Source organism: Dromiciops gliroides, chromosome 4, assembly GCF_019393635.1.
Source record: "Dromiciops gliroides isolate mDroGli1 chromosome 4, mDroGli1.pri, whole genome shotgun sequence".
Lineage (NCBI taxonomy): Eukaryota > Metazoa > Chordata > Mammalia > Microbiotheria > Microbiotheriidae > Dromiciops > Dromiciops gliroides.
The window spans coordinates 270,079,687-270,096,002 of NC_057864.1; the positions used below are offsets into that span (position 1 = coordinate 270,079,687).

The 16,316-nt window shown below is 37.0% G+C and overlaps 1 protein-coding gene across 1 annotated transcript in view; it reads right to left on the reverse strand.

Annotated features, from left to right (window-relative positions):
* The window catches only part of PKHD1 (PKHD1 ciliary IPT domain containing fibrocystin/polyductin), a 714,107-nt gene that overhangs the window by 368,020 nt on the left and 329,771 nt on the right, over window positions 1-16,316 (reverse strand). Inside the window, exon 43 of the mRNA XM_044005152.1 lies at window positions 4,817-4,929. Coding sequence (XP_043861087.1) covers window positions 4,817-4,929 — 113 coding nt within the window. The remainder of the gene's footprint in view (window positions 1-4,816; window positions 4,930-16,316) is intronic.

A 16,316-nucleotide genomic window follows, 5' to 3' on the forward strand; every position in this document is an offset into this window, starting at 1 on the left:
CTCAAAAGTCATTGAGGAACCATGAATGTTAAAAAATGTTAAATGTTAAATGTTAAAAAAATCTACCCAAGGTCACCAAGGTATGAAGTGTCAGAGACAATATTGGAAGTCTAAGTAGAAGCTGAGTGATCATTTATCAGGGATACTATATAGGGAATTCTTATTCACGCATAGGTCAGGTGGACAAATTGGCTTTTGAGATTTCTTCAGATTGAGAGTCCAATGCTACTAAATGTATGCATCGAAGTGAAATCCCACTAATTCAGGACAATTATTTAGAAAATATGTCCAAATTAATGGAAAATCTAAAGCACAGAATAATTTTAAAGAAATAAAGTTTTATTCATTTCAAACACAGAATTATTTTAGCATCCATAGTACTGCATGATTTGGCACACTCTGCCCAGCTAATATGAAGGCTAATATGAATATATCCTTCACTAAAATTATGCTGGTTTCTTCTCCAAATTACAAGATATTTTCCATTTATTCCATAACAATTTATGTCTTTGTACCTTTATTGATTTTGGCTCTTTTCCATCTGTTTGAATTTCACCCATCCTTCAAGGCTCAGCTTTTCCACAAAACCTTTGGAACCTCCATCTCATATTGATCTCTCCTTTTTCCTCAGCATAAGAGTGACCAATGTGTTGGAATATCATCAAACAATACCTGTCTCTAACTTAGTGTATATGTCCAAGGGAGTTGCTCAAGTCATATAAAAGGTAAATAAATAGTCCAGGGTTGCACCGATATTATTAGGTGTCAGGGAAAAGATTTTATTTCATTTATTTATTTATTCATTCATTTGTTTGTTCGTTTATTTATTTGTTTGTTTACTTTTGGCAGGGCAATGAGGGTTAAGAGACTTGCCCAGGGTCACACAATAAGTGTCAAATGTCTGAGGCTGGATTTGAACTCAGATCCTCCTGAATCCAGAGTGTGTGCTTTATCCACTGCACCACTTAACTGCCCAAAATGTTGGGGGGCAGGGTTGTTGTTGTTATTGTTGTTTTGTTTTTTTGCGGGACAATAAGGGTTAAGTGACTTGCCCAGGGTCACATAGCTAATAAGTGTCAATTGTCTGAGGCCAGATTTGAACGCAGGTCCTCCTGAATCCAGGGTCAGTGCTTTATCTACTGTGCCAAATAGCTGCCCCAGGGAAGAAATTTTAACCGAATTCTCCTAAATTGCAAGCCCACCACTCTGCCCACTCCACTTTGCTTTCTCTAAAAATAAATTATGCATTATTTTTATATCAGGAGTTCTTACCATGGGACTCTGAACTTTTTAAAAAAATACTTTGATGGGGGAAGCTAGATGATGTAGTAGATAAAGCACCGGCCCTGGATTCAGAAGGACCTGAGTTCATATCCGGCCTCAGACACTTGACACTTACCAGCTGTGTGACCCTGGGCAAGTCACTTAACCCCCATTGCCCTGAAAAGAAAAAAAGAAAGAAAAAAATACTTTGATAACTTTATCTCAATATAATCAATTTTCTTTAAAATCCTATGTATTTTAGGTATTTAAAAACATTTTTCAGAAGAGTCCATAGAGTTTACTAGACTTCAAAGGTGGTCCATGACCTAAAAAGATTGATTTCCTGTTTTGTATTATACTTTGTTTGTTTCATGTTTCCAAGTTTTGTCTCTCTAACAAGAATATAAACTCTTTGAGGATATAGCCTGTCTTATCTTTTTTCATCATCTATACAATGCCTAAAGTAGTAGACATATGTCAACTACATAATAATCACTCATTTATAGTAATTCCTGTTTATTGACTTATTGTCATAAGTGAATATAATAAATGTAGTGAATATAAATAGAAGCTATTAAAATACTTGAAAAACATTTACTGCCTCAAGTGAAGGGCATCTCCCCAAATTCTTATTTATTTAATGATGGGGGGAATGGACTTCCTTAATGTAATTTGCAAATTGGAGAGCCATTCCAATGGAGGACCCTCATGTATGACGACTTGTTGGAATTGACAGTGAAGCTTCATTTGGAGCATGGGTAAGAGAAGATGGCTGCTGAGGTCCTTCTCAATGCCAAATTGTATGCCTTTGGGATTCTGTGAAATTCTGAATTGGTAGAGTCTGAATTCAGAGGTTTAATGTGCTATAGGTTATTAATATAAGGTAAACATAAGACAGGGAAAGTAGGCATCAGTAATAAGGACTTCCTTCTAATAGAGTTTGAAGAAACCATGTCTGGACGATGGTTTTACCAAGTTCTGTTGAAATGAATGGTGATTTTTTAAAAATTATACATTAGCATAGACATAATTTTTGTTGTTAATTCCAAACTAGCTGAAGCAGGTTTGTATTTAATTGTGTGGTGTGATAGTTGCTAAAGGACCTTTCAAACTCAGAAATAGCTAAACTCTAGTTTCTGGAAAAGGGAAGTTTTATCAGCAAGTAATTTTATTCTATAAAACAATCAGGAAGCATCAAAGTGATAAATGTTGAGACACTTTTATGGCACCATAATTTCTTTTTTTGAGTGTTTGCCCCGTCTAATCCATGGGAAAAGAACAAAGATCTCTCTGTGTCTCTCTGTCTCTGTCTCTGTCTCTGTCTCTCTCTCTCTCTCTCTCTCTGTGTCTGTTTCTCTCTCTCTTTCAAAAAAGAAGAAAAGAAGAAGAAGCTGGAATCTCTGGGGATTTTTTTAGAAGCAGGCTATTAAGAGAAGGTAATAACTAGAATGATTTCCTAAACTGAAGCACCACAGTTACCAGCTGTGGAAGATGAGAGCACTTGATACCAAGAAACAAACTAAATAAAAATGAACAAAGACTGAACTAACTACGGAAGGATTTCTGACTTTTAGTTAAAAGATTCAAGGTGAAATGAAAGCAATGATTAATTATAGATAAGTATTAGTGAGGAAGGCAACTAATTTTGCCTAGTTTTACAATTTGATCTTTTTAATTTTTCTCAAATTGTGCATTAACATTTTCTATTATAACTAGTTTGATAGTTTTACTTGGATATTTAAACAGATCTATATTCATTAAAATATTAACTGATTTAAAATAATTCTGATATCTTATTAACAACAATAATAACAAAAAAACCTGGGTTTGTTTTTGGGGGGTGTGGGGGAAAGAGCACAAAGCTAAGACAGAAGCATCTCTATGATGCACCCTATGAAAGAATAAGCTAATCGTCAATATTGGTATGCAGGAGAAAATAAATACTCTCTTGAATGCTGACCTTGAAAATCCAAATCTACAATGAAACAGGATAAACAAAGAAAGAATAGAGTAAAATTGTAAATAACTGGTATTTTATAGTACTTTATAGTACTTTAATATGTATCATCCCTCTTGAGCTCCACAGAAACCCTGAGAAGTAGGTATTATTATTCCCAAAGGAAACTGAGGTTCTGAATGGTTGCCCATGGACTTGTCATGTAAAATGGCCAAAGTGGGATGTGAATCCAAGTCTTATTCCCTCCAAGTCCAAATGAAATAGGAAGTGAGGTTGGAAGACAGATAAGAGTGGTGTCATTGGAAAAGTAAGAGCCAAGAGCTTTCAGATAATCAAAAGTACTATGATTTACTACTTTAAGATTTCCTGATATTCATTAATCCTCATGTGGCTTGTAGACACTTTTAGAAATGTAAAACTAAAACATGTTCAACCCCTCTGTCCTTGTTCCCAACTTTAATATAGCATTCTGAATATCACAGGTTCACTCATAAGGATCCTCACAATGAGTTAAGGCTTCTTCCACTTCCTTTTCTTTGTTATGCAAATGAAGCAAAATAGCCAAGAAGATAGAAACTGACCTAGTAATTAGGAATACTAAGAGATCCTATTAGATATAGGACTGGAAGGAGCTTCAGAGATAATATGATCCAACTGACTTTTCATATATGAGGAAACTGAGGTATGGAGAGATTCACTGACTGATCCAAATTCATATGGGTAATAAATGGCAGTCAGGATTTGAAATCAGGTATTATGACTCTGAGTGCAGTATTCTTTCCACTATGACTCTGAGTGCATTATTCTTTCCACTACTTTATTGTCTTCTTTGACCTTAAAACCTGGGTTCAAGTTAGACCTCTATATTTGTCATATGACTCTGTACAAGTCACTTAATCTCTCAGTGACCCAAACAAATGTCTGAAATTACAAATTACTGAATAGGTGCTTATCTATATCACTGGAAGGCCTTTCCTCATGTCAAATGGTGTATACCAAGGAAATCATAAGACCAGGTTTGTTTGTGGGTTATTTTTTTATTGCTGAATAAAAAAAAAGTAATAAAAAAATCCCTAATGCACAATCCCTCAATTGGGCAGATGACTAAGCTTGAAATAAGAACCTAAAATGATTGGGTTCACTTATTTTCTACCATGCATGTTTTAATTTCCAATAGATTTTCACATGAATCTGTACAGTACTATCTGTCAAAGAAAATCCTGGATTGTGAACTTCCTCCTCTCTATCTTTGGCCAAGTTACTTTACTTTCCCATTGGCAAAACAAAGATTAAGTTACTCACCTCTATTTTGGAAGAGTATAGCTTATTTCTTAAAATACTCTAAACAGAAATTTCTCAAGACCTTGGGAAAAATAATTCAGTCACATATATAAATTAAACAGTCAATTTAGGCAATCCCTTGTGATACTAAACACTTTACATATTAGAATCATGGCTACTCATTGACTGAAAATAAGCTGTACATTATATATGTAAAATTAAAATGTTATACATACATAGTTTTATAACCATATACATACAGCCCAAAAATAAGCCCTGGTGTCCAAATATACATGAATTTCCAATGGAGGGTACCTTGTGCAGGAATGGGCTACATTCTGAGTGAAGGAGAGAAGAGGAGCTTTCGAAGTTTCACTGGTTGCAAGATGAAAAAAATAACCATATCCAGCAGCACACACCACGTTTCTCTGCAGGAAATAATGTGATTGTTAGAATAGTTATCCCTCAGATGCTAAGATTCCTGGGGGAAAAGAAACTATGGTTTCAAGGTACTGTTCCCCTGTTCAATCTGTTCTTATCTACTTTCCCCTTCCCATCAAGGTACGCTGAGATTTCCAGGCAATAGACGAATTATTTGCCAACTTTAAATCTTAGGGATGAAAAGGATTTCTAGTTATTCCCGTCCTAAAAGCAGCACTACAGGAGTACAACTAACCCATTCCAGAAAACTGAAATTGTGTTAAGTCATCCAAGGAAGGAAATTATACAATGTCTCTCCTGCCATAACTTAATAAACCTTACAGAAGATAGATATAGAAAGATGATAGATAGGTGGATGATAGGTAGATAGACAATAGATAGACAGATGATAGAGAGATGATAGAGAGATAGATAGACAATAGATAGATGATGATAATAGATGAAAGAAAGAAAGAAAGAAAGAAAGAAAGAAAGAAAGAAAGAAAGAAAGAAAGAAAGGTAAGTAGGTACTTATGTACGTAGGTACATAGGTAGGTAGAAGATAAACATTTCTTTACCACTTTAGGGGAGCCAGACCCACAATTCAGAACAAAGATAAAGCAAGTGATATAAGCAAGAATGCCAAGACAACCTAGACAGGCTGCTACTGATAGGGTGGATTTCTCTAATATCATACTTCTTTATAAGAAAGGCAATGGCCAATGGCTTAGGGCCCTGAGCTATGTCAGTCACAAAACAAATAAGAAAAAGGCAAGATTTTATACATAACCCAAAGACATGTCCAATAGGTTGAGCCTAGGAACTTGATTCAATAGAACTCACCATATTGCTGATTAAGCTATTGCTTAAGTTAAGATCTATAGTTTCTCTAGCCTACATGCAACTATCTGGTTATTCTTAATCTTTCCATTGTATGGAACACTCTACCCCTGTGTACCATATCCACTTCATGCCATTGACTTTTTTTTTTTTTTTTACCATTTTTCTACTCTATCTAGGTCACTTAAAATTCTAATTGTGCACTTCACCTAATCAGAGAACCTCTGAACTTTGAGACCTGGCAGGTACTTTAGGCATTATTGGATTCTAACATAATCATTCTATGGAAACAAAGGCCAAGAGACAGGGAGGGATTTGCTCAAGGTCATACAGTCAGTTAGTTGCCGAAACAATAAATGAATGCTGGGTGTGGCCTGAGGAAAACCTGATTTTAAATCCACTCTCAAATACTTATTGCTGTATGACCCTTGATAAGTTATCTCACCGCTATCTGCCTCAGTTTCCTCAACTGTAAAATAGGGATATTAATAGTATCTACCTCCCGGGGTTGTTGTCCAGATCAAGTGAGATATTTGTAAATATCCATATATCTCATAATAGATGCTAATAAATGTTTGTCCCCTTCCCTTTCCTTACTCCCTGCCCAGGGCTCTTTCTGTTATATCAAATTCCATGTCACATGGTTCAATCTCTGTAAAAACCATATATTACCATTCTAAACAAATAAATATGAAATTGAACCTTTAGATCCATTCAAATACTGCTAGTGAAAATCAGGACAAACCACAAGACTAAAAATACCTTGGATGCTATGTAGCCTAGAGCAACATGTTGAGTCAGTGAAGCTTAGCATCTCCCTCCCCTCAATTTCCACTGAAAGGCCATCCTCATTATGAAATTAAAAACATGATTAAACCAGGAAAACAATATTCGCAATGACTACAGCAGCATAAATTGAAAGAGCAACAAGAAAAAAGAAAACAACACTATTTAATTGTTGTGCTCAAGCTCAACCCAATGAGAAAGACAGAGACAGAGAGACAATCAGAGAGACAGAGAGACAGGATCGGAGAGAGACAGTGACAGTGACACAGAGACAGAGACAGAGAGATAGAGACAGAAAGATAGAGACAGAGGTGAATTTGTGTCCCTTCTTTGAAGAGATAGGAGACTATAGATACGGAACATTATATAAACCCATAAACTGCTGGACTTGGTCAATGTGTTGGTGAGTTTTGCTGAGCTAATTTATTCTCTTCCTTTATTCTTTGTTACAAGATTCTCTGTGTAAGGAAGAGAGAGGGAAAATATTTGGAAATGAAAGTAAAGTAAAAATAAAAGATCAATACATTTTAAATAACATGAATAAATGAAAAATGCAGGTATTAGGTATCACAGAGGAACTTCATTGATCAGTGGATAGAGCACTGGAGCAAGGAATATCTGAATTCAAATCAAGACCCAGGCAATAGCCATGATATTTGGGGTAGGTCATTTAGCTTCTGTTTATCTCAGTTTCCTCAATTATAAAATGGGTATAATAACGGCACTTACCTTACAGGGTTTAAGTGACTATTGGATGAGATAATATTTGTAAAAATGACTTTGTACAGTGAGTGGCACATGATAAGTGCTATATAAATGTTCATTCCCTACCCTTCCTTAAAAGTGCCTTGGAGTCTTATTCTCTACAGGGCAACTAGGTGGTACCATAGTGCATAGAGTGCCAGGCCTAGAGCCAGGAAGACTCATCTTCCTAAGTTCAAATCTGGCCTCAGACACTTACTACTTATGTGGCCCTGGACAGGTCACTTAAACCTGTTTGCCTCAGTTTCCTCAACTTGTAAAATGAGCTGTGAAAGGAAATGGCAAACCACTCCAGTATCTTTACCAAGTAAACTTCAAATAGTGTCATTAAGAGTCAGACACCACTGAAACAACTGAACAACAACAAAAATAATGAATATTAGTAATAATAAGTATTCCTTCTTTCTGCTAGTGAAATACAGAAGTCAGAGGTGCAAGCTTTCTCTTATAACTCAATTCATATGTATTTAATTCAAGACTAAGCACCTAATATTTAACTGGCAGCACTGTGCAAGGTTCTGAGGATATAAAGTCCAATATAAAGCAATCCCTGCCTTCAGGATTCTTGGATTGTACCTGGACAAAACAACATGAAGACATGGGGGCAGCTAGGTGGTACAGTGGATAAAGCACTGGCCCTGGATTCAGGAGTACCTGAGTTCAAATCAGGCCTCAGACACTTGATACTTACTAACTGTATGACCCTGGGCAAGTCACTTAACCCCCATTGCCCCACAAAAAAAGAAAGAAAAAAGAAAAGAAAAAACAATAGGAAGACAGTTAAGTAAATACAAAATATATTTTTACAATTAAATGCAAAGTAATTTGGTAGGTAGAGCACTTTTCAGAAATTTTTAGTTATGTCTGACTCATCACTCCATTTGAAATTTTCTTGGCAAAGATACTGGTATGGTTTGCTATTTCCTTTTCTAGCTCATTTTACAGATAAGGAAACTGAGGCAAACAGGGTTAAGTGAACTTGCCTAGCATCACATAGCTCATAAATTCCTGTGGCCACATTTGCACTCAGGAAGACAGTTCTTCCTGACTCCAGGCCTACCATTCTATTGCCTATGCCACCAGGTTGCACTTTGGGGCTTCAGAAAAGATCTCCTTGTATGGAGCTATGATTCCAAGAAGAAAAGCAGATGGAATAGACCATTAGACATTGCCTGAACAAAGGAACAGAAGCAAGGGGTAGAATATTGCACATGGAGAAAAGGTAAGTAGAACAGTTTGGTTATAACAAAGTATGTAAAGGGAATAGAAGTGAACTCAATGGGGACCACAGGTTGTAATGAGGTACTGAAGCATTTGAAAGGGCAGAGTAGTTTTTATTTCATCGTAGAAGCAAAAAGGAGCCATTGAAGCTTCTTGAGTGAGCAAGTGATGGGGTCCTATAGGTACTCTAGAGGCTGGTTTGGAAAGAGGAGAGGCTGGAGGCAGACCAATTAGTAGGTTCCTGAACTGATTGAAGCAAGAGGGGATAAAGGCTTGAACCAGGATAATGTCTGAGTAATGCTCATTTCACTTGGACCAATCTACCTAAATAATGAAATGAAGATCACTATCTCCTTTCCCAAAATAAAGTCACACTTCATGTGGTTTTATTACCAGGTGATTATGGAAGCCAAAAATACAATTGAGGCAAGGACTCTTGCCCAGCCTGTACTGTTCTGCAGTCCCAAATCCCATCTCAGTCAACACTGGTGTTAATGAAGCATCTTGTGTTAATATAAAATTGTCTCCAAAATGCTGGCCTACTTCCTGGGTGGGAAAAGTTATCAATACTTGACTTAGGCCCTCCATTACCTGATGAGGCTCCCAGTTTCTGGAAAAGAGGCACTTGAAGATTTGAGCCCCATTGCTTACTAGACTGTTTCCCTCTCAGTTTCAATTGTGTATGCTGGGACTGATTCATGAGGAAAAACCACATATTTATGCAGGCAGCTGGTGGCTTGAGGGGAAAGGTTTAAGGCAAGCAGGGAATTTTGTGTGGAAATCAATTCTTTTCGGAAGTCAATGTATTATGGACGTTCATGCAAGAAAAATTCCAGAGAGAAATTAGCTGCCCATGTATGGCAGATACCTTAAGGTAACGCATCTATAGTCACTGGAATAATGTTAGTTAACCCTTCAGGCACTGCTTAAATATACATTTCCAACTGAGTATATATAATTAGAGACATAGCATGGGCCCTTTAAGTATATATTTCCTTAAAGAATTGATTCAAGAGACCCAAATAAATTCCAGCAAACTTAAGTGGGCATTTCCCAAATTGCCCTTCTGCAGGGCTTTCTGAGCAGTATACAAAAGCAAGGGCCTCCTCATAAGAAACAATGAACATCAACTAATCTGCTTACATACATTTAAATTTGATGGGTATTGGGTAGGGGAGCTGGAGGACTTAAGACCTTTGGAGGTGAACAATGGTCCATATTTGCCCTAGTTGATGAGATAAATCTGACTCAGTTTAGCAATCCTGGAAAGCTGCGACTATAAAGCAAGGGTCTAAAGAAAAGGTTAGAGGTTTATATGCTATATGCCAAGATCAGAGAAGTAAAAGATCATAGGTCAAACCAATGCTCTAATCCTGCAGCAAAAAGTATTTGCCCCTCTTCTGAAATCATTTCTACAGTTCAGATTACAAAGTTGTTAAAAGCCAGAGCCAGGAGGGTATTAAGAACACCCACAGATACCACCACTCAAAGACTAGTTTCTTTCCTAAAAAGAAGCAGCCTTGAACTCTCCTCATCTGCAGCACTACTGGTAAGTAGGGGGGTGGGCTGGGACGGAGGACATTTTGTAAGCTGTGAAAAAAGCAATTTCACAATTGAAATGCCCGAGCAACATGAAGAGCTAGAAGGTGAGTTAACTGTAAAGGTGACTGAAAGCGGGGAAAATTTATATATACTGTGACCAAGTGTTTGGTCATAGGATCTGGGCCATGGCAATTCTGGGATAATAAGCAACCAAAAAGTCCCTGCAGATACTAGCGAGTATCTACTCTTTCCCTTCCTCCTGTTTGCCTGCAACTATAGGTGGACATGTTCAAGGTCAGGGTCGTATTTGTTGGCTTACAGGGCAGCTAGGTGCTACAAGGGAAAGAGCATGAGGCCTAGAGGAAGAAAGACTTAAGTTCATATCCAGCAAGATACATATCAGTGATAGGACCCTGAGCAAGTCACTTACCTTTCTTATAGTACAGTAGTATTCCCTTACCTTCATATACACAATTTGTTTAGCCATTCCCTAATTAATGGACCTCTTTTTATCTGTAATTTTTGCTACTAAAAAATGGCCACTGCTATAAGTATTTTGTTATATGTCAGATCTTCCTTTCTCCCAATCATCAGCTTGGGGTTTATGCCTAGGAATGGGATCTCTGGGCTGAAAGGTATGGACATTTTGATGTGTTCTCATTTCTCATGGTATAGGGTAGAACAAAATGAGGATGGATGGAAATAAAGAACTTAGGGTCTCTAAAAAGCCATTCATTTTTATTTATTAAATATGATTTTAACCAATTAATAAAATATTTTTAATGTTCTCTGCCAAACTGCAAACTTAGAACCTGAGTAAGAAGTGAGTTGAGCCAAAACTTGACTATGTTTCCCTCAATGTTTTCCAAACCAATTTAACCAAAGATCACATTGAGTTTGGAAATCTATTGACGTAACCTATAAATGCAGACTTGGGAATATGTGACACTCTTAGGACAAAAGAAAACCCAACAAACTGCAAGCCAAAATAGAGAAAACTAAACCTACTTACAAACTGAAAAGCTACTGGATATAATAAGTAGTTTGATATAATTCTATACTTAGTATGATTATACACATAAAATTATTAATATTGTATTTAATATTTTAGATGGAAAATATCATGAACAAATAATCAACGCATATTAATATTTTCTTACTAGGTTTCTGTTTACCACAATTTGGCAAACACTGCCTTGAAGGGTATTATGACCCTAAGGGACATAAATACCTGGGATTCCGTGGGACTCAGTGGGACCTATCCACAAATCAGTCCGTTTTTGTTGAGTCATTTTATTCATGTCTGACTCTTTGTAACCCCATTTGGGGCTTTCTTAGCAAAGATGCTAAAAGAGTTTGTTATTTCCCTCTCCAGTTCATTTTACAGATGAGGAAACTGAAGCAAACAGGGTTAAGTGAATTGCCCAGGGTCTCACAGCTTGTGTCTAAGGCCAGTCTTCCTGACTCTAGGCCCAACACTTTATCCACTGTACCACTAGCTGCCCATTAATCAGTCCCTAGAACAAACAAATCTCTGTTTTTAATGCCAGATTGAGTCTAGTAAGTAGAAAACAACAAATTATTATCCCCTCTGCCCTAGGCTTCCTAGGCACACTCCATTCTGCTCTACTCACAAAATTCATATTCTTTTTTTCCAACAGCATTGGATTTGGTATTAAAGGACCTGTGTTCAAATCATGCCTCTGATATTTAATAGCCATGTGACCTTGGCTAAAGTTATTCTACCTCCCTTGGTCTCATTTCCCTCCATCTGCAAAATGAGTTGGTTTGAATATCTAGGCTATGAGGTCCCTTCCAGCTCCGGATCTATTTAACACCTATTATATATAAACATTGTACTATCTTTTGAGGATACAAACAAAACATCCTTGCCCTCAAGGAACTTAAATTTTGTTGCTTAAATTTCTCTTCTAATTGTAGCTGAGAAGTACTTGAAGACTTACACATTCCTAAAAGTATTCTGCTATATGTTCTTCTGAAATTCTGTAATAACTTAGTACAACATTAGGAACATAGTAACAAATATCTGTTGCTTAGACAATTAATATTCTCTGATTTTAACGCTTGTTAGCTGTGTGACTTTGGGTAAGCCATTTGCCTTCCTCAAGCCTCAGTTTCCTTCTCTGTAAAATGGAGATAATAAGAATAAAATAATAATAAATGACAATCTTTTATTATGTGCCACACAAGTCTATTTTAAGGAAAGTACTTGGTAAAGCTTAAGAATCTATGTAAGTATTAGGTACTGTGAAAGTCAACTGAGAAATAAAACAGTCTCAATGTCAATGGCAATAAATAGAAATCAAAGCATTAGACAGATAATGCTCAGATGAAATAAATAAAGCTAGATGCTCTGACTAGAAGGATAACATCAGGCAACTCTGACAAGTCAAAAAGGCTATAATTATTAATAAAAAAAAAACATGGCAATGAATGCAAAGAGAAAGGTCATAGTATTGTTTGGAGTTGCCAAATGGGGACATTCCAGTAATAGGGAGAACATCAGTAGGTGTTCAGTAAAATAAGCAAGGATGATGACAGCTATATGTATACTCGCATATAATCATCCTGGGAGACATCATTGCCTAGTATTGGGTGAAGAACTAAGAGTCAGGATATCTGTATTATACTTCCATTTCTCTTACTAATCTGAAGTGTGACACTGACCATATTATTTAATTTCCCTGTGTGTCAATATGATCTAAAAATGTGGATAATATAATGTGTTTGGTGAACTCATTGGATTATGCTAGTAATTTATTGATTGGATATCTGTGAAATCATTTGAAAAAAATAAAATCCTTCCACCACACCTACAAAAATGTCCACTCATCTCCCAAATTTTAAAAAAAGTAAACCTCTCCCTACATTCTAGGCCAACAAACATTCTTCTCTCTCCTTTTGTTGTCCAAGCTTCTCATTATTTAATCATTTCTAATATAATGCAATCTGGATCCCCCCATCATCACTCCATAAAAATTACTCTCTCATACATCACCTGATTCTTCCTGAGTTTTGTTTTACTCCTTGACCCCTCTGAATTATTTGACACTCTCAGTCACACAAACTTTTTCAAACTTCCTTCTCTATCAAACAATCCATCAATCAACAGGTATTTATTTAGTACCTATAATAATGTAGAATACAAGGACAATAAAGAAACAGTCTCTGCCTTCACAAAGATTACATTCTATTGGGAGAATCAATATGTATACATGTAAGTAATTATGCAAAAATATCCAAATAAATATGAGAATATGAGAATTTTTTGGTTTTCTTTGCTTTTTTGAGGTGGAGTGATATCAGGAGATGAGGCTATTAAGAAAGATCTCAGGAAGGAGATAACATTTGAATTGAGTTTTGAAGGGAATGAGGGATTCTCAGAGGTAGAGATGATGATGTATGAGTATATTCCAGGCATACAAGACAGACCCCACAAGGATGAGGAAATTGGAAATAAAGTGGCATGTTTGAGAAACAGCAAGGAGGTTAGTTTGTCTGGACTACAGCATGTATAAAGAGGAATACTGTATAATAAGTTTATCAATATAGGTTGCAGTTTGGTTATAAAGGGATTTAAATTCCCAACAATAGAGTTTGTATTTGATGCTAGAGATAATAGTATGCCTAAGGAAATAGGAAAAAGATATGGTCAGACCCATACTTTAGGAATAGCACTTTAAAAGCACTTTTAAAATGGGGAGGGGATGCATTGACTAAGGGAGAGAAGAGAACCAGAAAGACCAATTAGGAGGCTATTAGACACATGATGAGGACTTGAATTATGATGGTCACCATGAAAATAGAGAAGGGGACAGATGCAAGAGCTCTTATGAAGGCAGAATAAACAGAACTGAGCAACTAATTGTATCTGTGGGGTTACAGAGACTGGGGAATCAAAGATGATTCCAAGGTCATGAACATGGTCTATTAGAAGGGAGTGGTGGCTTTGAGAGAAATAGGGAAGTTTGGGATAAGGGTGGGACTGGGAGAAAAGATAATGAGTTCTATTTTTTACATGTTGAATTTGAGATGTCTACTGGGCTTACAGATGGCAATGTTCAGTAGTTAGTGATATGGGACCAGAGCTCAAAGAGAGAACAGACATGTAGATCTGGGAGTTATTGGCATAGAGAAAATTATCAAATCAATGGAAGCTGATGGGAGGTTATTAAGAGAAAAAATTCAATTCCTAGCAATATATTAACCAAAAAGAGTTTGGGATATGGAAGGTGATCCAGCAAAGCAGACTAAAAGGGAACAGTCAGGCTAGCAGAATGAGACCCAATAGAAAATAGTTTTATGGAAATCAAGAAGCAGGAAGTTTCAAGGAGGAGAGAATCATTAACAGTATCAAATGATACAGAGAGGTCAAAAAAGATGAAAATTGGGGATGGAGCCAAGATGGCAGAGGAAAGGCAGAGACTTCCCTGAGCTCTCCCCTACACCCCTGCAAATACCATCAAATAATGACATAAGATAATTCCTGGAAAAGCAGAACCCACAAAAGGACAAGGTGAAATAATTTTCCAGTCAAAGACAACTTAGGAGGTTGGCAGGTAAGATCTGTTGTACTGGGGTGTGAGTGGAGCATAGCCCAGCCCAGGCTGCACCAGAATAGACCCAACCCCAGCACAAACCTAGCCCCAGAGAACCAGGCCTCAGGAGGCTGTGAATCAGCTTAGGCAGCAGTTACTTCTGGAACTTAACCCATGGATGGTGAGGGGGTTGAGCAGTTGGCCAGGGGGAGATTACAGGGGTCTCTTTGCTGGCACTGAGGTAGGAATTTGTTGTTTCGTCCATACTCACATCTAGCTCACAGTCTTGGGTGGCGGTCCCAGGCAGGGGAGGAGCACAAGCACAACAAAGCTTGTAGCCACAGTGGAGCAGGACTCTGTTTTGGGTTCCAAGGCAGAGAAGCAGGCCTATGGTTGCTTGAAGACCAGACCACAGGCCAGGAGAGTGGTGAACATACCTCTCCTTAAATCATACCACCTTGGAAGAACTAAGGACTTACAAAATCCTAGCAGTATCTCTGAAAACAGCTGCTTAGACATCATGAAGCTTGGGACAGTGTGTTCTCCACCCTAGAAGCAGTGCCCACTTTAACAAAGAGTTAAAAGTCAAGAAATAGGCTGGGAAAATAAGCAAACAGAAAAAAAAATGCTGGCTCTAGAAAGTTTCTATGGTGACAAGAAAGATCAAAATACATACTCAGAAGAAGATAACAAAATCAAAGCTCCTTGATCCAAAGCTTTCAAGAAAAATATGAATTGGTCTCAGGCCATAGAGGCACTCAAAAAGGACCTTGGAAATAAAATAAGAGAGTTAGAAGAAAAAATGGAAAGAGAAATGAGAGTGATACAGGAAAATCTTGAAAAAAAGTCAACAGCTTGAAAAGTCAAATTGGCTAAATGGAAAAGGAGGTTCTCCTTAAATTGTACCACTTTGGACCCCCTGAAGCTTGGGTCAGTGCTCCCTCCACTCTGGAAGTAGTGCCCCACTTTTAGAAGGAGTTAAAAGTAAAGAAATAAGCTGGAGAAATGAGCAAACAGAAAAATGCTGACCTTAGAAAGTTTCTATGGTGACAAGAAAGATCAAAATACACACTCAGAAGAAGATATCAAAGTCAAATCTCCTACATCCAAACATTCCAAGAAAAATAAAAATTGGTCCCAGGCCATAGAGGCACTCAAAAAGGACTTTGAATATAAAGTAAGAGAGGGAAAAATGGAAAGAGAAATGAGAGTGATGCAAGAAAATCATGGAAAAAAGTCAAAAGCTTGAAAAGTCAAATTGTCCAAATGGAAAAGGAGGTACAAAAGCTCTCTAAAGAAAATAATTCCTTAAAAATTAAGATTTAGCAAATGGAAACTAATGACTCTGTGAGAAATCAAGAAACAATAAAGCAAAACCAAAAGAATGAAAAAAATAGAAGGCAATGTGAAATATCTCCTTGGAAAAACAACTGACCTGGAAAATAGATCCAGGAGAGGTAATTTGAAAATTATTGGACTACCTGAAAGCCATGATCAAAAAAACAGCCTAAATGTCATCTTCCAAGAAATTCTCAGGGAAAATTGCCCTGATATTCTCGAGAAGTAGAAGGTAAAATAGAAATTGAAAGAATCCACTGATCATCTCCTGAAAGAGATCCCAAAAGGAAAACTTCCAGGAATACTTTAGCCAAATTCTAGAGGTCCCTGGTCAAGTAGAAAATATT